At 32.8% G+C, this 27,203-nt stretch overlaps 1 protein-coding gene across 12 annotated transcripts in view; it reads right to left on the reverse strand.

The window, feature by feature from the left end:
• The window catches only part of heph (polypyrimidine tract-binding protein 1 heph), a 316,994-nt gene that overhangs the window by 120,676 nt on the left and 169,115 nt on the right, over positions 1-27,203 (reverse strand). For 2 of the 12 annotated variants that reach the window (XM_085196831.1, XM_085196826.1), the window contains exon 1: positions 21,819-22,215. The exons of 7 other annotated variants lie outside the window; for them this stretch is intronic. In XM_085196831.1, coding sequence (XP_085052957.1) covers positions 21,819-21,821 — 3 coding nt within the window. In that variant the 5' untranslated portion in view covers positions 21,822-22,215. Of the gene's footprint in view, positions 1-10,839; positions 10,896-11,621; positions 11,779-21,818; positions 22,216-27,203 lie in introns of those variants that run through there. 3 more of the 12 variants (XM_085196832.1, XM_085196833.1, XM_085196827.1) reach the window with 3 other exon arrangements.

Below are 27,203 nucleotides of genomic sequence, written 5' to 3' on the forward strand. Positions count from 1 at the left end.
CCATTCCAACTATCTCAAATTCAGCATGAGAAGATATAAGCAATTTACATGAGTTGTTAGTGTCATGCATCCTTCCGTACGTCACGGCCCAATTAATTTTATACGGAAACGGATATATGAGCGAGGTGCAAATGGTCTCATCTGTTGTACAATTTACTATCTATTCGTGAGTAAACATACTATTGTTATTATTATTATTTTTTTATAATAGTGAAAAATTTTAAATTTTTATACAATTTAATATTGTACATTCTATATTCTTATCACATTGTCATATTAGAATTTTAAGAAAGCTTTAGCTTACTGTCCCATTAGCCTCATCCTCATGCAGACATAATAAAATATGGAATCTTTTTTATTCTTTGCATTTGCAGATTTAGAAAAAAAATGTGATGATTAAAGAAGTTTGAGTCATAGAAATATTGTAGGTTATCTCATTTAGAGTTCAATTATATATTGTTGATTCTTTGGCCCTCTGGTTATTCTGAGGCCCTCTAGACGGTAAACAAATGCTTCTGGGTTCGATCCTTACTTGAGGAAATTAATTATTTCCATTTGCTCGCTCTGGTATAAGGGAAAGGCTAAACGACAACTATAGAAAGATGCAACATGAATAGTTTTAGCTTTTGGGTTACTTAGTAAACCGCAAGTTACGCATTTATAGAATTTATTTAGATTTCGAGAAGACAGACTGTGTCTAATTTTAAAAACTAAACTATTTTTTATACAAATATATATTATACATTTTTAAACATAACCGTCCAGAAACAATGAAACGAGAAGGTATGTTTATTAATTCAGGGTATACAACGGAAGGGCATGAGGTCGGGCACTTGCTGCATTATGCAACAGCCATGCGCTCTGCATGAGAATACGAATATGACTGATGGAAGACAATGTAGTGACGTAATGATGCCCGATCGTGTCTTTTTGCGAAGTTCATATAGCGGTATCTTTAACGTTTATACGAAGACGTATAGATGTTCTTATACGCTTTTATGAGTATTTATTTTATTGTATTTCGTAACAATAATAAATACAGATATTATAAAATTGTAACATAAATTGAATATCATAATAGGTAGGTTTTTCTCGCACAGAAGGAATTTGGTGCTAGGATACTCTATTTCGACACTAGTTTATCTACCAAAGCGGAGAAATGAAAATAATTTAAATTTAATTATTTGCTATAGTCTTGATGAGAGATTCGCCAAATCATAGAGTTTAAAGTCCTCCGTTGCGTCACTACGCCACGAGGCGACAGCCTATATAGGTGGTAAGTAATGAAAATAGACCAAATGTTTGCAATTTTTTTTTAACTTTAAAATAAACATTCAAATTAGCAAAATTTAAATACTAAGAATCATATATAGATAGTGCGTTACTAATCTTGAACGCACACTAAGAGCGCCCGACACCTGGTTTTCTTCACTCGTCGACATTGTTACTAACAAATCACCGAGTACTAGTGTTCCTTTCTTACAAAAATATATTTTATTTTAAGAAAATACTATAATTAATACATTTTTGAAGAAACATAAATAGAGTAAATAATGTTCAGACAGAAATGCAGCTTAAAATATCTTTAAATTATCGTCTATATAATATGTTTTACTTTTAAATAATGTGAATAATAAATGAGTTTTACACTGACTTTACCCAGAAATTTTCAATTAGATCATATAGCTCGCTACACTCATTCAAGCCCAAGAATCACGCAAAGGTAACCACGGTAGCTGTTTAATAGTTTATTAAATTGTTCTGCTATATAATTATTCCATTAGTTAGATTAACGTCTTTATATACGGAGAAAGTACGAAGTTACTTATAGTTTATCGTCAGCTTCCTTTCAAGAAATTATATTAAACGCATTAAAATTTAATTTGTTTACGAGAACACCGGTCTATTATTTCTTATTAAGTGTAAAGTTATAACAGTAACTTTTTTCTTATTTTTATTCTTCCATAATATGCCTAGGCCTTGAGGCGTAGGAGCACAAGCGTGTGACTGTAAACGTGACAGGTTGTAGGTTCGATTCCTACTCGAGGAAATTAAATATTTACTATTTTTAGTTTTCTCGCTTCGATGTCGAGGCAAGGTGCGGTGTTGAGTTCCGCCACTCAATACAACGTCTCCAGAATTCGTTGCAAAGTGGAGAGCTGAGTGTCATAGTATTAGGCTCAATCTGCCTAACCTGCTTCATGCAGGATACAGCGTGGAGCTGAAAAAAAACCTTTTAAAGTAATAGTATAACCATTTTATGTAAACAACGCATTCATTTTTCTTATATTTAAAACATGACTGTTCAGGTTTGTAAATTCCAAATATATTCTTATATTCCGCTGAATATACAAAATATTAAGCAAATTTCGAAGCAAAATGTGTTAACTCATTACACTTGATCCGAGTACCTCCTGAATACGATAAATCACACAAAGGGAAGCCTTTTATTAACCATCATTCCCGTACCTTTATTCACGCACGGGATCACTTCTGCAAAATGCAATTTACAATAAATTATCCAGATATTAATAAGTAGGTAGGTTAAGGGTTGAAAATAATGGCACGACCGTTCGTTGTCGTATAAATTACGAGTGAAGACACACTGTATTGAGATTACGTGCTTCAATATCCGGAATGATCTGCCCGGTGACTTGTCGCCCGATAAATCTACCGACTGCGCGACAGCCGATAGGGTCATGTGAAACTGTGAAATTAGTGCGTGAAAAACTTGCTGACAGTTTCATTGTAATGCTTTAACAGTATATTAATAGTTTAAGACGATATATTATATTTTTCTTAATTACAACAAGTACTTACCAACTTAAAAGAAGAAGAATTATATTCTTCTAAACTTAGGCCTAATTCATAACATTTATATATTTCAATTCAAATTGCAGAATACGCAATAAAAGTTTATATATAATTAAGTATAAATCAAGCAAGTATTGCAATCATGCCGGTCAACTAACCGTACAAACAATGTTGGGCTGAAGGATCAAATTAACATTCATTCCTCAGTCGATTTAACAGATTAACGCCAATCTCGCTAACGCAGGTATTCAGCGAACGCGACCGAACTGCAAAACTGGGGAACAGGCCTCAACAGTTGATCCTTACGAAACTATAACATCACAAGGATTTATTTAACATAGATCATTTATACGTGATATAAATTTGAGAGCTTCCGAGGTCGACGTTCCGAGAGGATTGAATTTCCGAATATTCTCATGTATGTAATATTCCTTAATAATGTCAGAAATCTTGTAGTTACTTATCTAAAAAAGCTAATTAAGTTTTCAGCTATAAAGTTTTGCGACTAATTCTTAATTTAAAACATAAAAGTTGCATCAACTTAATAATAAATTACAAAAAATATTTTTTGTTAACAATATACAGTTAACGTAGACACAGCCACATTTACTCGTATACTAGGTATACCTAAAGCAAAATGATATTCGTAGTAGTAGTGAGTTTGCATGCGCTTTCACTCACGTTTAAAGTTTGCAATATTAATAGGCAAACATTCAAGCGGTGGAAACAGTAAACACAATGCATCACCCTGAACAGTACACTCGCTTATCACAAAAGCTTCAAAGGTCCACGTTTAAAGCTCACTTTTTATTTATTTAATATATTTACTAAATATATTTTACCTTTCGTATTCAACTATCATTTTATTTATTTTTTTCAGCTCCAGGCTGTATATCGCATATAGCATTGTAGGCAGTATAGGATGGGCAGAGAGGGAGCCTAGTGTTAAAACACTCCACTTTCCATTTTCCGCCGAACTCTGCAGGCATTGCGTTGAGTGACGGAAATCAACGCCGCGATTTGATCGAACCCACTACATGTCGCGTTTACAGTAATACGTTTGTTCCACTGATCCACGACTGGCCTCTTATTTAATACATTTACACTAAATACGTATACGTTACCTTTCATATTCAAATGTCGTTTCTTATAGCACTACCAATTTTTATTCAAATAGAGGTAAATATTACTGACATACTAAATATTGCTCTCGACATCAAGAAATGCGCATTTGCATACCATTACTATAGATTATACTTAACTAGCAGCGAAGTCTGACTGATTGAAAGTAAGTATTTTTTTGTGTAAAACATATCAAATTAAAAAATATATATAATTGACGTATCTAAATTTCCAAATACATATATTTCACAGAGACAGACTGAAGTAGCTTTAGTCTTTTCACATGGGAATGTATGAGGATGTTTGTACGTAATGCACAATGGCGTTTTATTTGATCAGTGGCAAAGGAACATAGGGATAGCGGGGCTACAGCTACATCTGTGGTGTGCCTCTACAATGCAATAGAGTTTCACTGCGTATTGTTCATGAAAATAGAATAGAATAGTGTTTCTAATATATTATTTTAATCTGATAATTTCAAGCTGTCATAGCTTACTGATTCAATTTTAATATTAATATTATTTTTAAACTAGCGGACCCGGACGCGGCTACGCCTGCTTGAAGTATAAGAATATAATTTCTATAGAAATATAATTTCAATCTAGATGAAATGCTAAAAGTGACTATTATATTTATCTTCATAAGGATGAATATCAAAATGACGCGGTAACGAACGCGGTCGCGTAGCGACGACGGTTGTTATTAACATGGCAGAATAAATTGCATGTCAAATTAGAAAGTATTTTAATTTATCAGTATATATGTGTAATGTAATATTATATAGCCTATAGCACTTCTGAAGAATGCAGCTTTCATACAAAACAAAAACAAAGTAAATCGATCCAGTAGATCCAGAGATCTTAGCGTTCAAACAAACAAACAAACAAACAAACAAACAAACAAACAAACTCTTCCGCTTTATTATATTAGTATAGATAATATTGTTGTAAATTTGAAACACATCGTCGGTCGGCATTGTCCAGATCGCGGACAGGTGTTCGGCGCTCGCTACGCTCGTAAAACGAGATACACATTAATTTTTTATAGTGCCCCGCACCTATTGTCAACCTCACTTGTTTATACTGAGGCAGGTTGTAAATATTCGTTGAAATTTAATACGTATCAAATAAAAGTTTTACAAAGTTCATGCCGTTTTATAGAAGAGTATATGTAAAAGGTATGAAGAGTACATGAAAGAGGTATGTAGAGACAGTAGCATTTGACGCTCCATCCTATCTGGCTGCCTCGCTAGGGATAAAGCGTGAAGCTAATTAAGTTGGACAAAAATAAAATAGTTTTTTTTCCTTTCCTAATATGTAAAAAAAAACAATATATACATTCTTATTCACAATATCATTTACAATTTACAATTTATCTCATTTACAATATATTCCTTATAACCTTAATTCAAATAAGATAAGGATTCGAACCCATAGCAAATTCGTAGTTTCATAAAAAAAAACACTTACGTATTTTATTACAAACATATAAATTTAACGCTTCACATCTCATCGTATCGCATCGATATCGTTAAATACACCGATCACGTTATCAAACACTATAACTTAAATTCAATAGAGCTTGCAGTTTAGTGTTTGTCAGAATTAATTTAATCCGTTAACGGATTCATTTAATAGGCAATTAACGGTTCCAAAGTGTATCCGCATAATGTCCGCAACGGGTCCGTTAAGTACATCGTATTCTATTACCTAACCAAACAATTGGCTGTGTAGATAAGAATTCAGAACCCGCGGGACCCTTGCTTGATAAGGAGATACTACGGTAGGGGCTGAGATTCAGTTTTTAAAATAGGTTTTATTTATTATTTTTATTTTTATTATCATACACGACGTTGCAGTACAATTGCATTACGACTGACTGAATGGAATTGCTGTTTTAAATTAAACTTGAAAATGTTATATACTTGTAAATAGGTCGTTACTTTTTGCTAGGCCGTCATAGCGCAGTAGTTCTAGTGTTTGCCTGTAAGTGTGGCGGTTGTGAGTTTGATTCCCACTCAGAGGAATTAATTCATCAGTATTTTCTTTGTCTCGCTATAGTAACATAGCCATGACTTTTAGCCTATATATTTTTTGTTAGTAAGCGTTAACCTCCTCCTTTTTCCTTTTCCTCCTTTATTTGTTAAAGCCTTTGGTTACAAAAAAATGCAAGAATTTCTTCACAATGCGACAGATGCCTATTGAGGGTAAATACATTTTGCTTACAAACGGTAAAATATTTGCGGTATTTACGGTTTAGATGCTGTATCAGTCTTTTGAAACATATCCGGTCACAATGTCGTATACTATACGGGTAGAGAGATTTTGTATAGATGTGTGTGTTTGTAAGCTTAACATTTCAATTTTTTTTTCAGTTTCACGCGGTATCCCGCATGTAGCGGGGTAGGCAAAGGGAGCTTAGTGTTAGAACTCACCGCTCTCCACCGCGGTTTTCTTTAACACCAAAGCGAAGACATGAAAGTATTCAATTTCATTTCCTCCAATGGGAAACGAACCCACAACCTGTCGCGTTTACAGTCACACGCAACGCTCATGTATTTCAGAAATTAAAAATAATTGTACTGCTCTATTTTCAGATTTAATTAACATCTGTAATATAATAAAGCAAAACATAAGAATGTACTTTGAATATATTTGGGAGAAAATAATGTAGGGAGATGTAAAAATATTAATAGTAAATGAATCTATGCTTTTAAAATTTTTCATAATCTGTTTGTCTGTCTGTATGCGCATATATTCGGAACCGCGGGATGGATTTTACTGTTTTTTTTTCGGCTTAAGCTATAGCCTGGACAAGATCTAGGCTATATTGATTTTGAAAACGTGCACCCTGATGTTATTCAAAGTAGTGCAGCTAAACTATAAAATTTAATAAAACGATGCTTGAAAAATTCCATGATATATAAAAAAACCTAAATCTGGAACATCTGATGAAGAATGCCAATAGTTCCGATAAACTATAAAAAATAATGAAATGGCGCCATACAAAAATTATTTTGTCTGCGAGGCATATCTCATTGGCAAATAAACATTAAAGATCTGAAAAATCTGACAAAGGACCATAGGTCCAAATAAAATATAAGAAATTAGGAAATGACGGCTAAAGAAAATTTAATATAGTAGGCAGTAGACGTGCTGGAAGCTTTACACATGGTTATATAGCGAGGCGTTAATATCCACCAGTTACGCAAGTCCGTTCCGTCAATTCCAATGATAATACGTAAAATTGTATAGTAAAGTAAAGTCAACGCAAACCTAGTTGCGGGCTACTAGTCAAATACAAAGTGCAGAATAGTTCTATACACAATATATTCTCAGCAAACTCCATCTAATATATTAAAAGTTAATATTTAAAGAAGTTCAAATGTTTCGAGTGCAGATTTAACACGTGTGCACTGTAGTTTCAGGTCGAATGTTGAACTTGCGCTTACGTGTGTTTGGACAGAGCTTTGTTCCGCTATCACTTGTAGGTACAAGTTCACCGACGATTTACACCTAACCTAATTCTACTTACTCTCGCTCGCCCTGAGTGTGCCCTGTAGTTATAGCGTGGACCTTTCAATACGGAGTTTCCTTTGTATGCTTCATACGGTCATCATCGTGGGAACCGAGTGTTGTTTATAATTTCATGTTATAATAATGTTATTTTATATTTGACAGGATGTTGGCTGTTTATTTAATAAACAAAATTTATATGTCTAATGTGTATTTTCTTTTGCAAATTATATTGGTAAGAAACCAATCTTGTAAATCTTATATCACTATTATTTTTATTATTATTAGAACAATATTATTTTTTACATTATACAAAATTCCTTTTTACATATCAAAATTTCTTAACAATTGTTCATAGTTTGTACTATGATTTGTGTTAGTGTGTTTTCAAGTAGATACTAATATGTAAGATATGGGCTTCTCGAACGAAGGAGTCGTATTTTGGCGAACTGCTACCGCCCGCCCGCCTACACTGTCATTTTTATTGTATTCATAACTTCAGAATTTACCTTCAACGAATCGAAATAGTAAGTGATTTTAATCATTAAAATGTTTACAAAAATAAAACAACTTAAAAATATAAGATAAAATAACAAAAGTGATTAATTAAAGTTATTTTAAAGCATCTATCGTAAACATAACGTGTAGTCCACTGTAGTAGTACTATATACTCCCGAGTCCATTAGTAAAATTAAACACAAAAGAAAGTAAAATGTACAATACGAGTCCGGTGAAGCAATAAAACTGAAGTAACTAAAAAGGGGTGTTAGTAAAATCAATATATTCGATATTTCGGACGTAATTTATCAAGGTTTTTTATCAAGCCGACTGTGTCAAGCATTCGAGTACAACGTGATAACACGCTACTGATTAACGATAACGATACGCTGACGTCAAAAACACAAAACCTAATGCGCCTTTATAATATTCTTTATCTCTATCGAGCGATATGAATATGTAAAACACCTTTACTAATGAGTTTTTCCGTTTGTTCGAGAGTGTAATTTTCGAAAATGTACATACGTTAATTTCTACAGAATTTAATCGATTTTTTTTATTTCATAAAATAAAAACCATGTAGCGCCATAACGACTAAAATAAATAATGATTTATACTAACGAATGCTCACTTTTTTTCTAGCACAAAAATATGAGTATCCGTTCGACAATTAAAAATCAATTACGACGAAAACAATATTCGACTGAATAGGTATACAGAGGGAAAAAACATAAAAAGTCCATTTAAAAATAGTGGTGTCATAGCGGTAATCGACACCTGTGACAATTAATGCCCTGTGCCACACCACTGCCATTACATCACTATTTCTGTATTCGAATACTTCCATTCGATGATTGTAAGCGAGGCCTGCTAACGAATACTCGCCGGCCGCTGCGATGAAATAACTGTCTTCCAAATTCATTTTTGGACAAAAATCAATTGAGTCAATCAAGTACAGGCTTCATTCAATGTATAGGAATGAATGATTGAAATATTTATAAAGATATTTTTTCATATCAGGTTCGCAAAAACATGCCCAATGGCCTTTTTAGATTTCCGCCTGTAAAGACTGGGGAAATCTAGTTTCAATAATGAAAGAAACGATAGTATTGGCGACCTTATAGTTGTAAGGCAAGATGTTGCTATTGAATTAAAATGTATAATATTAAGTATTCAACCAATAAGCTTGCATACTCTACTGAATATAACGATTACAGTTAATAAAGGCAATTTGATAAATATCTAAGGGATCAGATTAGCTTATCCAAGCTCACGTTTTACACTAAGTTAGCGAATAGAAACTTCGGTCTGTGATACTACCTTCGATTACATAAAGCGACAAACTTCCTCTATTACCTCTCCTTACGAATGTAAATATAAGCGTTTTCTTTAAACAGCGGTACTTATTACATTCGTATGATATTTACGTAGTTTCGTTAACACATTGTATGCACGCGAGCCTTGGATTTGTTAGAAACGAAATAAATCCAGCAAGACTAGAGCCATTTATAAGCAACTGGTGATTTGCTTACAAATTCTACCGGGAGAAGCTTGTTTAGTACGTTCCCTAGAGGAAAAAGCAGATGCAGCATATATTACCATTTACATACACTAGATAACATAACATCTTCATAGATTGTTAATATGACTCGAGGGAGCAAAAAAAAGTGTTTATTGCACTTCGCAGAAATATTTAATTATACATAAGTATTCATAATTGATTTTCACAAAGTGTATAAAATATAATCGACGTGATTGTTTAAAAAATAACCATTAAGCACGTGAGCGTGTATTTTAAGCGAAACTAGAGCGTCTCGCATGATTTAGCAATCTCATCTTTAAAACATTGCCTACCGTTCCATGCGAATACATAACATCTATTAAAACTTGTGGCAATAAATAAGAAGTTAAACGCTTATCACGGGGAGATATAAGACGGAGCGTTAAGTTTGAGCGAAAGTAAATAAAGTCGATATCTAGTAGGCTATAGTCGGGCAGCTGCGGGTAGACTTAGGTGAGCCCGTCCCGCAACACTGTCATCATTTAAGCCGCACATTAGTGAAACTTGCGCCGTTTGAACCGCACCTGGGGACCGGCACATTCGATATTTTACAGGGAACACTGAAACACGGTAAATTTTAGTTAGCCCGTGTTTTGTTGTTTGAATACATACATATTTCATTGCTTGTTGCGAGAGGTTTGAGATGTTTTTGCTTTGTCCACGATGCTAGCGTAAATCATGATCTATGTCTCGATAAAAAGTTGGAATTTTTGCCTCAGCAACGGAAAGCGCTTACTTCATAGTTGTTTCGAGGAAAAGCATATATTTTCTTGTACATTCAATAGTTATTATTTAACACTAAATGTTTACAGATGAAACTTAACAAAAAAACCAAAGCTATACGTACTTAAAATTGAAAAAATATGTAGAATATCGAAAATAGGGATCGCTTGCAGCTTCACATCTACAAATACTTTCTAAAAGCTATTCTGTTGGTTCACCTCGTTGTGAACCCGAATGTAATCACTATTCTAAGAGACACCAGGCATTCAAATTCTGTAGCGACTATACCTACATATACGTACAACATAATGTTATCGTGAAAAATAATTTCTTAGTGTAGCAAAACTAGAACTGCTTTATTTCACAAAACAATATAGTTACTTTAAACTCGCGTCGTTGTTTAAGTGACATTGAAAAATAGCAGTTTGCACTAAGTTTTTGACGTTCCTTCTAAGTTTGGTGGGTTTCTCTTAAGCGTTGTTAGGAAGGCGGTCATTAACACAACAGACCGGCTCTATTAAGCACCGTTGTACGGACAGCGTCCAGTGTTTTGTGAAGCTTAGCGTAAAACACGAGCAAAATAAAATAGCGCTAAATACTACTTACGCAGTGTTGCGAACGTATGAAATCTACTTCAACTTTCTCTAACAACACGCACGTACCTGTAAGTTAAAAGAAAAATAAACTATAAAAAGGGGATACTTTTAAAAACTTCTACGAACATTCGTAGTTGTGAAATTTTCTATTTCTACTTAGCAATTAATCTTCGATAATTGCAAGCTTGTTAGCAGCTTGTGAGTTATAACACAGTTGTAATGCCGTACTCGCAATACTAATTTTCGTTAACTTTTGATTTAGTACTGTAATAGTTTAAGTACTAATGTGATAGTAGAGCAAATCAGGCATCGTGTTTGAAACAAACCAACGGCAAACCGGGTGTGAGTTAATCGCTGTCCATCAAATAGTAGGTAATCCTTTGGAGTGTGCATACAACGCGCGCTTGCAACCCGGCGTTTGAAACTTACAGAGAAATTGCAATGCCCGATTCAAAGTGAAGTGTCACGTGACTTGTAATATGTACATCTAGAGTCTAGAGTGTGCGATGTGCGATTATGTTACGTTTGAGGTATGGAAGCTATCGTTCAATGATTAATTAGATATTTTTTAAATATATTTATTGTTATACTGCATAAAAAAATAACTAAATGTATGTAGATTTCTTATTATTTTTTTAGTAGGTTAATATTCTACACAATGTCGATTATTACATGTTAGTAAAGTAATCTAAATTTGAACAATGTTATGTTATTATATTTAAATTAAACTACTATATAGCAAAGACAGAAAAAATACAATAAAAATACAAAAAAATTGACGAATCAACGTACCATCACGATCCAAACAAAAGTATTGTCGAACTGAATACGAAACTTATCCTTTACATCACACAATATCCGTAAAATCCTTTGTAAGTGTAATCTTCACAAAAGTAAGAATAGTAAATAAAGTGAACTGAATGGAAGTCCGAGAGTTGCGTCGGCGCAGCGTGCATTGCCCCCTACTCCCTTCCCCGTGAACGCGACTGACGGCATTCCGCCGCGCTTCCTGACCAGGGCAAGTGCATTACGTTGCAAGTACCCCCTCCGTCCCCCCTTGCCCCCCTACCTCCCTCTCATACCGCCTTCCCGGCTAGCTTACTATACGAATGTTTCTTACTTTACAGACCCAAGTCATTTTAGTGTTTTATATTAAGTATTTTAAGTAAGCTTTAAATTTATAATAAGTATCAGTGAAAAGATACAATTAGTTAAGATAATGCAAAAATTAGGTATAGTTTGCATGAAAATTAGTTATTTCTATAGAGTATATAGATAAATTAGTTATTTCTTTGTTTTCTATATCATTTTATAACAAAGAAAAATATGTTATGTAAGAGAATTAAGGTTTCTTAAATTTACCAAAAATAATAAAGCATTATTGGAAATGGCGAAGGCCCTCGCTTTTCCAAATAAGCCCTTTGTAATCCAATGCATTAAGATTATTAGGTTGTTCTAACATAATCTTATTTTTTACCTCGTTTTATATACAGCGGAATTTTTCGCAGAACATTCACGCTGCCGCTGGTAACAAGTCGTCAAATTAATGTAATTATGTATACTTTTGAAGTGATGCCAGTAAGTTAATAATCTGAAAATTTATTCAACGAAGATTTGTGTTCGAAGCACAATTAAATATATAACCTGAAGAAATTCCCTGGATCGATCAACCTTTTATATATAAAGGTATATTAACATATTATATGTAATATTATAATATAAAGTTTAATAGTGTTTATAACATGGAGTACGTTTAACGAAAGTAAAAAATATGGAAACATCTAGTAACAGTCTGTCTATAGAAAGCGTTTTCCAGCAGGCTTTTAAGCGCTTATCTTGGAAATGATAGCCGCGACCGGACGTTGAAAGGCTGTGACGGCAATTTGCTTACATTAGGACATCCCTCGTTTTACTATCCACTGGAAGTGAAAATTTTTACACTCTTGTCACATGTTCACAAATTAGTCTATTACGTGTTTTGAATTTATATAATAACTATCGCAAGTGGCATCGTTATAACGCGCATTTAAATCCCTGTTTTCCAATATCCACATGCCTTATGTGGCATTTTTAAATAAGCTATTTATATTTTTTAACGAGCTTCACACTGGACCGGCACACAGCATGGAAGGCAGAAGGAACCTAGTGTTAAGACACTCTATTCCCCATTTTCCACCGAATTCTGGAGGCATTGTGTGTTGAGTGATGAAATTCAACGCCGCGCTTTACCTCGACACCGAGCGGAGAAATGATAACATAAATTGAAATAAATGTTTTCCTCCAGATCGAATCGAACCCAAAACCAGTCGGGTTTACAGTCACACTCTTTTGATGCCGTGACAGGCCCCCGACATATATTTCATACAGCTATTATGACTTTAATTAGAACTTGCATATGCAATATCGGCTCGCAAAAATCCAGTGAGCTATGAAGTAAAAACAAAGTCAGTCACGCCCTGTTTGTAATGTAACACTATTGTAGCCAGTTAGTTCATAGCATCCGGTTACAGAATTGTTTTCAGGTGTATTCAGAAAGCGTTGAATATCTTTTTCGTTTTCAACGGGCGCATTGGATGATGTATGGCGAAACTTCACTCTGCATGACTGCGGCGTGTTCGATAAGTTTGTTTTATAACTTCTCCGCGAGGTTCATCTTTCGGGTGTGTACGTAATAAGAATGCTTTTAGTTTATGCTTCTTTAGTAAATAAAGGCTGTGTTTTGTGCAAGTTTAGTTATAACTATTCGTTTAGTTCGTGGAATTGTTAAATACAAAATTTATATATTTTTAAAGATTTTTTTTCCTTCTGTAAGTGCGTTAGATATTAATTAGGCTGACATGTAACAGATTTCTACTCTACAGTAGAGTTTACAACAATTGGAACTTACAAGTGGTTTTTGTCGAAATAAAATCTGGAAGTCGGCTTTATAATAGCCCCTAGCTTCTTATATCTTCATATAATGAAAGTTGTCTTTCTATTCGTACATGTAAGTTTTTATTGGCCTAAAACTACGTTATATTAATCTATTTTCACATGTCAACAGTCATGAATAGTTTTTGAATATTATCGAGCATCACATTTTAGACTGTTTTTGATATTAAAAAATATCAAAGCCAACGTAACCATAACACCAATTACGCTGTTTCGATTTTTTTAATATAAATATACTATGGTAGACTTAGATAAACAAAGTGAAGCCCGGGCGGCCAGTAAAAATAATAATTATTATAGATATATTTGAATTATTTTAATATATTCAAGATAACAAATGTTCTGTTTCAATGGGAACCTAGAGTAAAACGTTACAAATTTTTTATTATTTTTTTCTATTAACCTATTAAATTTTATATATTATTTATTTTCAATTATATCTAAAGCGTGGTATTTTTACAAGGTTAATGTTTTAATTAACAGTTTATTATAGCTGTATAATAGAAAATGGTTTCATAATAAGAACACAAAGGAAACCTCGATACGATAAAAATTAAGAAATAATTTTAAATGATATTAAAAAATGTCCAATTTTCATCTGTTTCCTCACACATCGTATTTAGTTTTTAATATATACAGATTATTTTCTTTAAACAATTTCTTTCCTGAACCTGGGCAGCCAGTGCTAAGACACTCCGTTACCATTAAAATACTTACAAAATACATAAATTCTCCTTTAAACATACCATGTTTTTAAAAAACATATATAAAGTTCATATAACCATGTTTGAAATGGTGCTTTACAGCGGTGTCTGGCCGTCTGTTTGTTTTCCGCGGTTATTCCTGGCGCAAGCCGGCATTGTTGCGTGAGTTATGGTACGGAAGGTTAAAGAAGAAACTATTAGCGCTTTGTTTATTAAAATATTCAATCTAAGGTTTTGGAAGCGAATATGTTTTTCTACAACTTATTAAAGTGGGTAGAGTGAACCTAGTGTTAAGACACTCCGCTCTCCACTTTCCGCCTAATTCTCGAGGCATTGCATGTTGAGTGACACAACTCAACGCCACGCTACTGCCATAGATATCTAAAGAAAAATTATTATTAGACAATAAGTCTTTTATAAAAACATATTTTTCTTATTTAGTAGATTTTAATGTGTTTCGGTATCTCACACTGAAATGAAGGGAAAATTAAACTATTTTCTTTAATAAATTTGCCATAAGTTTCATTATCTCGAAAGGATACCAGAATAACAAACAAACATAAAATACCATTCTATAAACCAAATATAAGTATATTTGCAGTGCGTCCGAATTTATTTACAAATGAAATAAAATATTTTCCGGAAGTCCCAAGGTAAAATCCAAAGGCAAATATTTCCGTTCATGTTTCGAGATCGCTGCACCGATTTATTAGTCGAGTATTAAATTTAAAACATGAATCCTTTGAGGAGGCGATACTCACATAATATATTGAATTACCGAATGTTCATATTCGCAAAAATATCAAAAGTTTCACTAATTGTCCAATGAATATTATATTATTTGTAATACAATATAGTTATAGACTTATTTAATATTTTATTGTATTTAAAATGTTTTTAATTTGCCTAAGTATCTTCTTTTGGTTAACTTAGATAAGCACAACCGCTTATTTCAAAATCTCATTTCCGTGTTTTAAACTATTCATATTAATATCAAAAGAGCTTTATCATCATTTATAAATAATTAACTTTAACTAATACCCGAATAACTCAAAAATGAGTGTATGTTATATTCGAATTCTTAAAATAGTAAGTTTCCGAGTCCACGAGCACGTTCGTTTTGTATAAATCGACAAACTGAGCAGTAGTATAGTAAATAACCCCGTGCGGCTTTACCACTCGGCCCAAGCCGAATATATTTAGTGATTACTTCGCTCAGGCAGCGCTGTACGACAAATCATGGCGAGTTGAACATGTGGCTAACCCTTGGGCATATTTGATAGAAATCGGTGTAGCCGTTTGTAAAACGACTTGATATTAGTCTTCGTATCTGAAAAATAGTGTATTTATAATTCTAAAACCTGATTTTTTGTCTGCCTTGTACGACTTCACCTGCTTTTACATATTATAACCCAATTATATATATTTTTTACATAAATTGTAGCCTATATTTCATTCTGATATACAAGATATATTACTATAGTTCATATTAATCCGTTCAGTAGTTTTTGCGTGACAGTGAAACAAACAACAATCCTAAGAATTTTCACATTTGTAATATTAGTAGGATTGGAAGAATATGGTGATATTAATATTTAATAATTTCTCGCGACTACATTGTTAACTAAATAAAAGAAATCCTATTTTAATTTGTTCTAGACATGTTACTCCTTTTAGTTCTACAGAAAGAAACACGATAAACTAAGGAGTTTTTGGATTAAATTTCAAACTGAATATATTTACTATAACGTGGGCAGTATAAGTATCTACTAATAAATGTAAAGAAGCTATAAAAAGAATTGTTTTATATTGAGACAAAATTTAAATATTTAAAGGTCTAGGGTATAAAGAGCTGCTCTATAGGTGTTAGAGTACCTCTCGCTTTGAACTATCGTACTTTAACTCTTTCCAACGTTTCCATCATGCATCAGAAGGCATAGTGTATGTGATGGCCGCCCCATACGTTTCGTTTGGTGTAACATTCCAAATTCCTCTTATTTTTTGTAAATAAATTATTATAATGAAAATGTCAAATAATTGGCGATAAATGTCTATAATCCTAATATGGAAAATCTAATAAAACTTTCATGGATTGAAAAAGATGTTTAATATTGAGGCTCCTTACATTAAGATACAATTAATCATTCAGTATCGAAATTATTTTGATCTTTGAGTATGGAGTATGTGAACAATTAGGACAACATTTATTATGTACACAAAGCTATCAAAAGAACTATTTAACGCATATAAATATGTTTTTCTAAAATCCAACATAATTGGGTAAACATGAACAAACTAAATTTTGTTTTCTTAAGGTTATTCAAATGTAATAAATAACATATATTTTTATAGAAAACAGCCAAATCAAACGGTGTTCGTACATAATATGTACTTGTATGAAAATGCTTCTCACGATGACCTTGTCCAATTTTTCATTATCTATACTACAAAGAAGCAAGAAGCACCTTTTTCCTTTATCCTTTATCCACTGTGACGTATTTATATGAAGATATTAAAAAGGATCCAGAGAGAGAGCTTTGTTAAAAAGTACTTTAAAAATCCATAATATATTTTTTTATGTCAGAAAGATTTTCTTACATTTAATAGATTTTTTGTTTGTAAGTCTAAGCTGTAATATTTGATATCTATTAAGTGCGATGTCATTTTAATAGTTCTATCTTACATTGTAAGTCGACTTTTGAATTCTGTTAAAATTAGAACGAATATAGGGAAATATTGTCTGTACATAGAGTTTACACCTGAAAGATTAATATTTTATAAAAATGTATTTTTTTTGTGTTCGTCTTTTCAATGATTGATTTGATTATGTAAAGAAATACCGTATAAAATAATTAAAGCGATTTAAATCAATTTACTTAATTTTATTCATTACGATTTTGATTAATAATAGGTATTGAGAACAATGCTTAAGTTTTTACCTTGTTATCTGAAGAGAAATTATACAAGTTCTACAATAATTGAATTTATTGTTATATATTAATGGTAAAATACTTTATTTATATTAGATACAATTGTTAAGGTTTATAAGTTAAGGCTAAAAAGATGATAAAATAAATCTAAAACGCCAACGAAATGAATTTGTAATTAAAAGCGATACAGCTAAACAGGACAAAGGATTTAAATGATCGTCACCATTAAGGCGGTTGGTATATCGTCGATATTAATATTTTTAACGAGACTCGGGTTTTATTCAGGGAAATTGCAGTTAGAAGGATCTTATTAATGAACGTCGCAGACTCCTTTGTCCGGCGCGAGAGCATTTCCTGCACAATCGCTCTGACACCGAGTAATTAGAGAGAAAAATTCGTTAGTCTGACGTCTAGTACCACAGTATTTAACTATTTAACCGGAAAAACGTGCACCGCCCCAAGTGCTCTAGTTTTTATACTACATAAAAACTTTATATGAATATTTGATAAGATTAAACTAAAATCGTATTTGCTCGGTGTAATTATACTTTCATAAAATTACATTTGAGGAAGTCAAGTTTCGTGATTCACTAAATATTAAAGAAGTTTCGAACTACCCTTTGCAGATAGTTAAAAATATATGTTAATGATTCGTTTTACTAAAGGAAAGAATTAAGAAAAAAGTTGTAATATAAATAATTTACTATTAATTTAGTTATTAGAACATACACATTCATGTTAATTATTATTTACATACAGAAATGTAAATAATAATTTTAATAGTTTAGTAAGGAAGGAAGCTTATACAAATTTAATTACTATACAACGGATATCTAAGACGTTTCCGTTTCCCACGGCTTTGGCGTTCAATGAACAACATAGTGATGTGACACTCTGTCTCTAACGAAGTGTTTATGAATAAATAAAAATAGAAAATACTTCTTTCTAAAATTTACCTGTTTTTTATAAGTTTTATATTATGATGATAAAAAACGACTTCAATTAATGGAATTTTCCCTTTATAAGGAACAAGAGTAAATCTAGCAAAAAGCAGATGCGTAAAAACACAGCAGTAATAATAATAATAATGTTGTTTTTTTTTTCAATAAATAGTGAGACTGTTTTTTGCTCTCCACACGTTAGTCTATGGGCGTTCCGGATCGTAAGCCAGCACGATGACCTTTTATTATTTATTTTCAGTCTAAAGTATAAAAGGTAGCGTTTTAACAGAATATTGAAAGCTTTTGATTATTTTTCAATTGATCAATCAAATAAAATTTAAAGTTTAAAATTCTTATCATCGTTATTTACTTAAAAAAATTATGTTATATTAAAATTACGTATCATAACTTTTTTTTACTATGAAATATATAATATTATTTCGATTTCTTTTTGTATTAATATTTAAAGATAACTTTATAACTAGTTGTAATTTTATTAATTTATAAAAATTATAGATTTTGATTCTAAACAGTAGGCTTTTAATTTTTTTTCTAAAGAAACACCAAAATCAATTAAACATTAAACAACCTAAAACAGATTTAATGTTTTTTTTACTTTACCTAAAACAAGTTTAGTGGCCAGCGCTACTTACTTAAAATTCATATATATTTTGTCGACGACACACCACTTACACTAAAACGCTAACGCTTTTAATTCGAGTAAAATAATAAGCTATTCGTTTAAGCGATGGGGCCTCTCACGGTTTACAACGATACGATGATAGAAACCGCACTTAATGACATGTGTATAAGATTTTTATGATGATGTCTCAGACCAAATTGAATAACTGAGATTTGTTTTCTTGTGCGCTACAAAAAAAGGTTATAAATATCTTTATTTCTTTTTTTTTTTTACCTTCGCGCTATTTCCCGCACACAGTAGGGTATCCAGAGGGAACCTAGTGTTATGACACTTCGTACCCATTTTCCGCAAAATTCTGAAGGCATTGCGTTTTGAGTGGCAGAATTCAATTCCGCGTTTTGTCTCAACACCAATGAAAATATTAATTATTTAATTTCCGCGACTGGCGATCGAACTCTACCAGTTGCCTTTAGAGCCACACACTTGTTCCACTATGTCACGACTGGTCTCAATCTTTATTTCAATGAACTTTAAAGCGATTTGTGTGTAAATATTTGTAGAAGTCGTCTGCCTAATACTAATTGTCATTTTAAATACATAATCATACTAATATTTTAAATATGAATATAATTTTGTTTGTTACGCTTTCATGACATAATTTCTTTACCGATTATCATAAAACTTTGTACACATATTCTTAGAGGCATTAAAAAGGATATAGGGAACTTTTAATTATCAAAGATATTGTGCTTTAGTTATAATATAAAAATAAAATATGCAAGCGGAGCCTTGTTTAAGTCTCTTGATATATGAAAAACGAATGCTGTCGTAATTTTGCAGGTGAAACCGCGAGAGGATCGTTAGTTAGATATATATATCTAAATTATAAAATTCTATGAAGAAACCTGTATTTTTATTGTTAATACAATGACTTTGCACAAACGAAGTAAATCAACTTATGAATATGTAGGACTAGATGATATGTGTGATTATTCTGATAGTAAGTATTTGATATTTTTTTATAACTCAAATGATTGAAATTACCATTTTTATAAGATGTCTTAACACTATAAGCCAAATATTTCTTAGGTGGAAAGAAAAGAGAGAGAGAGATTTCAAGATACTGTACGCTCTACCCAGCGGAGGAACTCCACCCATATGTTGTATTATCATTCTCGTAAGTTATATGTAAAAAAAATAATATTTTTGTCAGATATCTTAACGCCATTAATCGCATGTTTGCGATGTGGATACCGTTTCGCGCGGTCGCGTCGAGTCGCGGCTTTCGAGCGAAATTGCGGTGAAACTGATATAATGAATGCTGCTACATGCGATGATTTCTATTACAGCAAATGTAAATACAATATGTGTTGTTTATTTTTCTTCTGTATATATTTTATATTCATCATCATCATCAACAGCCATCTTTTGTCGACTGTTGGACATAGGCCTTCCCCAATTCTCGCCACCACACTCGATCCTTAGCATTTCGGACCCATACGCTTCCCGCCAACCTCTTTATGTCCACCATAAAGAGGTTGGCGGGAAGCGGAATAGGTAAATTTATTGTGCATTAAACAATTTTTTTACATAAATATAAATAAATTTTCAACATATTAATTCTCTATTTTTTAAACGTTTTAATATTTCTGACTCTACTGTTTGCCGTTATGCCAATCGTAGTTGTGATACGGAAAGTATAGCATGGTAATTTGTTGAAAACACATCTTGACCGTTACGTCGTCGCGTTTTTAGTATATTTTTAATAAATATGTATGATTAACGAAAATAATATTACATATTGGACTTGGATTGGAGTTAATAAAATATAAATAAGTGGATATTTTTATTTGAATATAAATTATTAATGAGAATCTAATGCCTCAGAGATTATAAAATTTTGTCTAATAAGTAAATCTTAGTTATTATTATTGTTATTTTAAAATATGTCCAGTACTAAGTTTGCGGATGTTATATGGCCGACAGCGGACTTGCTGTAGTAAATTAGATTTGTGAGTAATAAGTAGGTATTAAAATAACGTAAACACACCTTTGACGGAAGGTCTTAATGAGAAAAGTTTGATGCGACTTCCATTTTGAGTTAAAGTTCTGTCATCACCGTTTACTTCTATGGTCGGGGGGCGACCAGTGGCACATCGGAAATAAGATAAGAATCTAGCTTGAATTGTAAACAAAAGTTGATTTTGTTATCGATTTTCAATGTCCACTCATTCGATTAAGTTTAATCTTATTTAAACGATGTATTATAGTGGTTTGAAAATATAAAACCAAAATATGCATAATATCAGGTATATAATATAAAAGTCATAAAATAAACAGCATTCAAGTAAACAAATAAAAGTATAGCCAATTGTACAAAATAATTCAAGTGTTTTTTTTTTATTTATATTAATTATAATTTTAAAAAACTACTCGTAAGTATGCTGTCTATGTGTGTATCTTTAAAAACAATGTTAGTCACTAGGTTAGTAATGTTTTTATTGAAAGCTTTTAAGTTTAAAGCGATTAATGATAAGATACGATAAAAGTGACGTTAAATTTACAATAACATAACGATGAAATCATATCATACGCATACATATGTTATCAAATATTTACATTATATCTAAAAGTAAGTTTATTTATTTCCATTAAAGTTTGTTACAATAGAAGGTTCTCCGTACTTACATAGCGATATGATCGCTACATATTAGTTGTGAAATTGTGCTATTATCAGATTCAAATTCCGGCAACTTTGCAAGCGTCTCGTCGTGCTCTCTTCTCGCGAAAACTTATCGGTCGAGCGCCTCGAGAAGGCGGGAAAATTCGAAGGTACTTACCATGTTAGAGAGCAGCAGACGCTGGTGTTTAGCGACTTGTGTGTCGAGTGATTGGAGCGGGAAGGCGAGTGGTAACGGGAGCGGTAGAGTCAGTGGGAGCGGGTGCGGATGCTGCAGGATCAGCGGCGGGCAGCAGGCGCACGGCGTCGCGTAGGACACGCACCCAAGCTGCGGCGGGAACAGCGTGCCGACGGCCTCCGCGAGGCCTCTCCAACGTCTCTCACGACCGCATTCACGGCCGATCTCCAAACCTTCGACGGGCACGCGCCGCCGACTCCCGGATCGGAAGTTCTAAAAGTTTCGTCGAGCGGTACGAAGCGAGCGTCGAGTCGGGAGAGCGGGAAACTAGCGGTCGGGAGGTACGGAGTGCGAGGCGGCGTGCACGGAGCACAAGTCGCCAGGCCGGCGTGTGGCGGTGGACTGAGCGCCGCGAGGCAGGTGCGAGGCGCGGAGGGCGTAGGGGCGGGCCTACCTGCCGCACCTGGGCGCCTGCGCCGCGCTCGCTCAGCCTCCGGACTCCTCTCTGCCGCCGCGCCGCAACGGTGCATGACCCGCGTCGCCGGTACGTCGCGACGTACTATGACACTAACTTTTTACGGCCTCTATCTTTTATCACTCATTAAATTAAACCACTGCTACTTTGTATAAAAAATTATATAAAGATATATTACATATAATTTAAGACATCGTTCAATTTTAATAATAAGTAAAATAAACAAATATATATTATACCTTTATATATTTATTTAATAGGATTGAGGGATCATTAAGGTACTCAACCATTTTTTTAGCTTTTAGAGTCACGAAAATCATGAGATATTTTAAATAATATGAATATCTTTTACTACGAATATCTGAAGTATCGTTTATAAGAAACCAATGTAGGATTATTGAAAGGCTCCGAAATTGTATTGATCTTGAAAATCGGTCTCGTTAGCGGACATCAGAAGACATCCGGAAGGTATAAGCTGGTTGTATACGCTTAAGAGCATTAAGCGCCTTTTAACGTCGCACACTATTTACTTATGAGGAAAATACAACAGATTTTCAAATAGAAATCCCAGAAAGGAATGCGTTACAATTAGTTAAAATAGAAAATACACAAAAATTGTAAAGAAATATAAATGCAAGCGTATTTCCGATAATTACTAAAGCATCAGCGCAATTTTTATTTTATAATAGATATCTATATACCTGTCTTTGCATCGGAAATATCTTTTTATTAATACCAACGGTGTACACACATCTCGTTATCTAACAAGTAAACCGAAAATGGATCAAAATGAAAACAACAGGGAAATATAATGGAATAGACGAATAATTGGATATAGTTTTCAGCATGGTGGATTTTATAATAACTTTTGACGTTCTACACATGTTCAAATATTATGGATTTAATAATGCATAAAAAAGATTTCAGTCTGTACATATTGAATATGCAAACGTCGTTTTATTTACTTTCTTGCTGTTCAGAAAGGAAATAGCATATAATCTATTGAATAATATTGTTTTAAGAATTATATAGCTGTTGTTCCAGAACTTTAGTAATTGAGGTATCGAAACGTTAGTAAAAAAACATAATAATTACACTTATTTTAGGTAAAATAGACCCTCCATATATTTCCACAATTCGCAAGGTACGCAAATTAGTCATTCAATCGAAATATCTTATGTAGGTATGTATGTATGTAGTGGTTAGTAATCTACCCCATTCCTCTTCAACTGAGCGTAAAACTTGTGTTTGTGGGTATGACAATAGCCCAAGGGATTTGCAAACTTTACCAACTTTATTCTATTGAAAGTAAAAAGTCACATTAATGTAAGTAAAACCAGTGAAAGTAATTTTAGTGGAAATTTAGTATATAAATTAATTTTATTAATGTATTACTGACATTCTTTGTTTTTATTTTATCTTTCTTATACAATTATGTTTTTGTCATTTAATTTATTTACGTTATATGACGTACTTCATTTTTTATTATACAATTGTTTTTCGTAAGTAATATATTATTTTTTAGCTTCATCTGTATCTCCTGGGAACCTAGTATTAAGATACTCCGTTCCCATTAAGACGTTTACTCACTTTCCGCCAAATTCTAACGTTTTGCATGTTGAGTGGCAGAGCTCAACGTCGTAAGTTAAGTTAACATATATATTTATTAAATACAGTATAATATTTACCAAATAAATATTAATTTGTTACAAATTCACAAGGATTAAAGCTATGTTTCATAGGTAAGTGCCAGGTGTCAACGATACGCGCGGGGCGTCTGTTTTCGATAGTGCTAATTAATTCTTGTCATCAATGTACGTAAGGTAATTACAGGGTGCGGTGAAATACACGTGTTCGTTGATTCCCTTGTCTTATCTACAGTTTCCTTTACGAGATTAGTGTTTCAAGCTTCGCTGGAGTAGGCATACATACATACATACATACATGTATATTGTGTACGAGTATATATATAGCGATATGAATCCACATCTTAACTTCATTTATTATGTATAATCAAGGCAGCTTCAAAATAACTAGTGTGATTAGATTATAACAGCTAAATGAAAGCTTAAAGCTTAGACTCTTTTAAGTTAAAACAAGCATACTTCTATAATGATATTGTAATAATTAAAATAATATAGAAGAATTTATATAATATCTAGGTCTAAATAAATATAGATATAACCATATATTAAATATAGTGAAGATTAATCATGTGTATGTGCAAATTCCACAGGAAAAAATATTAGAAGTCTGCCCGAGTGGGCCCCGGCCGTTGAACTTGCGCACGCGCCGCCACGCCGTCTACGGTGGGACTTACGTAATTTGACCTTAACTTTGGCCGCGCGTAGAGACCCGATGTTATAACACTGCCATGACGTATACGACACGTATAGTTGACTCTATTGTAGCGCAGTGGGATAGCATCTAACTATAAATGCAAAGGTTGTAGTTTCGATCCCCCTTAGGGGAATGAATTATTTTTATTACTCGGCTTTAACACTAGAAGCGCCGCCGTCCCATTTTTGACCCAAACGCAAGGTTGATTGTATATAACTTTTTTATTTGTTAATTTATGTTGATGAATTTTTTTTACTATTACCAATTTTACACCTTTATTTAATTAAAAATATAAATAATTTTATAGCAGTCATACTTTTTGAAACAAAAGTAGATTTACCTAGAACTGCCGCTGGGTCATTTTTGTCCCGCCATTATTATTTTATTATTTGAGGGTATAATTTTACATATTTTCATACCACGGGGACGAGGTGGAGAGGAAAGGACAATGCGGGGACGGAAAAAAATTGAATAGTAGGTTTAGCAGTCAATGACTAAGTTTTTAGGGTTCTGTAGCTTTTAAGGAAAAAAAACTCTTATAAGATCATTTTTTGGTCCAACCGTCTGTCTGTGCCTTTATCTCAGAAATGCTTGGAGAAATCGAGTTGATATTCATATGAGTATATAAATATCAACTATATGACGATCTACAGTCCCTTGATTTCCTGAAAAAGCGCCCTTAAAAAAAGATATGACCATTTATATAGTAAAAAACATGTATTTCGACACTATAAAGGGAATCAAATTAATAAGGTACTTTCAGTTAACTTAGAATTATGAAATTTGGCAGCTAGCCTCTACATGTAGTACTAGTACAGAAAAAAATCTGAAAACTATACATTTATGTATAAATCTTAAAAAATAATAGCCTGAAAAGTGGGGTAAAATTGGTGTCAATACTAAATTTTGCCGCTAGTCCAAGTGAGGTATCAGATGAAAGGATGACTAAGCTAGGCTTGAATTTCAGAAAAACACTTGATGCCAAATGTGGGCAATTGTAGGGTAGGTAGAGGGAACCTGGGAACCTAATGCTATGCACTCCGCTGGCATTTTCCGCCGAATTCTGGAGGCATCACCACGCAATGTTATAAATCATCGGTGATGTATCACTGATGAAGAATATATTAATGCATTACTTGGCCTACTAATAATATTAACTAATTTCAATAACTTCTAATTTTGTAAGAGTTATTCAGTTAGTTGTCACGACCTTAGAACGTATTAGAAATATTTGATTCTTTCTTTATGTTTTATTTTTTGGTACTTTTATATTTGTTAAAGAATAAGAATTGATTATTAAAGATGGTCTACATATTTTACGAATTATTTTAATAATATTTTTTTTGTATTATACCAAAAATCAACATAATAAGTAGAATGGGACAAATTTGTCACGACGGCGGTTCAAGGGGGGTCTCAATCTTCGGCACTTCTAGTGTTAAAAAGGTAACGCATAATGTTCATATCTTCCGCTTAACACACAGTGTCTCAAGCTTAGGCGGAAAATGGAGAACGGAATGTCTTAAAACGGAAAGCGTGAAGCTAAGCAACAATACGTAAAAGCACTATTCTACATATTATGAGGAAGATCAATGTAGCGTAAATAATATAAAACGCAATGACTCATTACCTGTTATTATAACTATGTTTGCTTCTGAAAAATTCAAAATAACGGTCGTACGAGCGGAACAGTAAACACCTCCTTAGGCCATAACGAGGCATTGGCCCGTGCTATCGCATAAATAAAATACTATTAATAATTTTAATAAGGCATCATTTTTGATCTAAAAAATAGTAACTACCGTGCTGTTACGATGGTTGACCATGGCATTTACGCCTGGCTGCGAGCCACGTAAGTATGGCCTTGAGTTGGTGTTTGAAATGCACTTTTTGTATTGAATATCAACTAGTTTTTGTTGCGATGCCCCTCGATAGTAATTTCCGATAGTCTCTTCTAGATAATAATATGCCCATATGCTATAAACGTAAATAGGCAAGTTATAAGTAAACTAAATTACTACTTGTGCTTGTTTTTTTAATAAAGATTTGAACTTATAATCACTTACATCACTGCATTGGACTAACTATTTTATTTTATTATATACTTAAATGTGTATCTTCATAATATTAATACTATTATATTCAAAGAATAATTTATATTAATAAGTATTATAAAATAAGATTCCATAATATAGAAGAGTCTACAAGATGAATAATAATTATTATTTAGCTCGACTTCTGTTTAAATGTAAGCGCAGTCAGTAAATCTGGTCTAAGAATAGTGTTTGTAATCACAACGGAAACGTTCACCGTAATGGGCATTGCATGAGATTTACAAAGTTACACGCATACGTATAACACATATAAAGACGTGTTCTATTTCTATTATACAGGTTATTAGCTACTGAATTTAAAAAGTCCAAGAAACTGTTATAAATTGTCGGTAAAATAGAGTGTTGGCAATTAATTCAATATTATGATTTATTTAACTGTATTTTTAAATTTTTCAATCACCTTCAGTACTGCACAGCAAATGAAACGTAGAGAAACAA

This window comes from Heliconius melpomene, chromosome 13 (assembly GCF_056956725.1).
Source record: "Heliconius melpomene rosina isolate 202511_hmr_F chromosome 13, ASM5695672v1, whole genome shotgun sequence".
NCBI classification, from domain to species: domain Eukaryota; kingdom Metazoa; phylum Arthropoda; class Insecta; order Lepidoptera; family Nymphalidae; genus Heliconius; species Heliconius melpomene.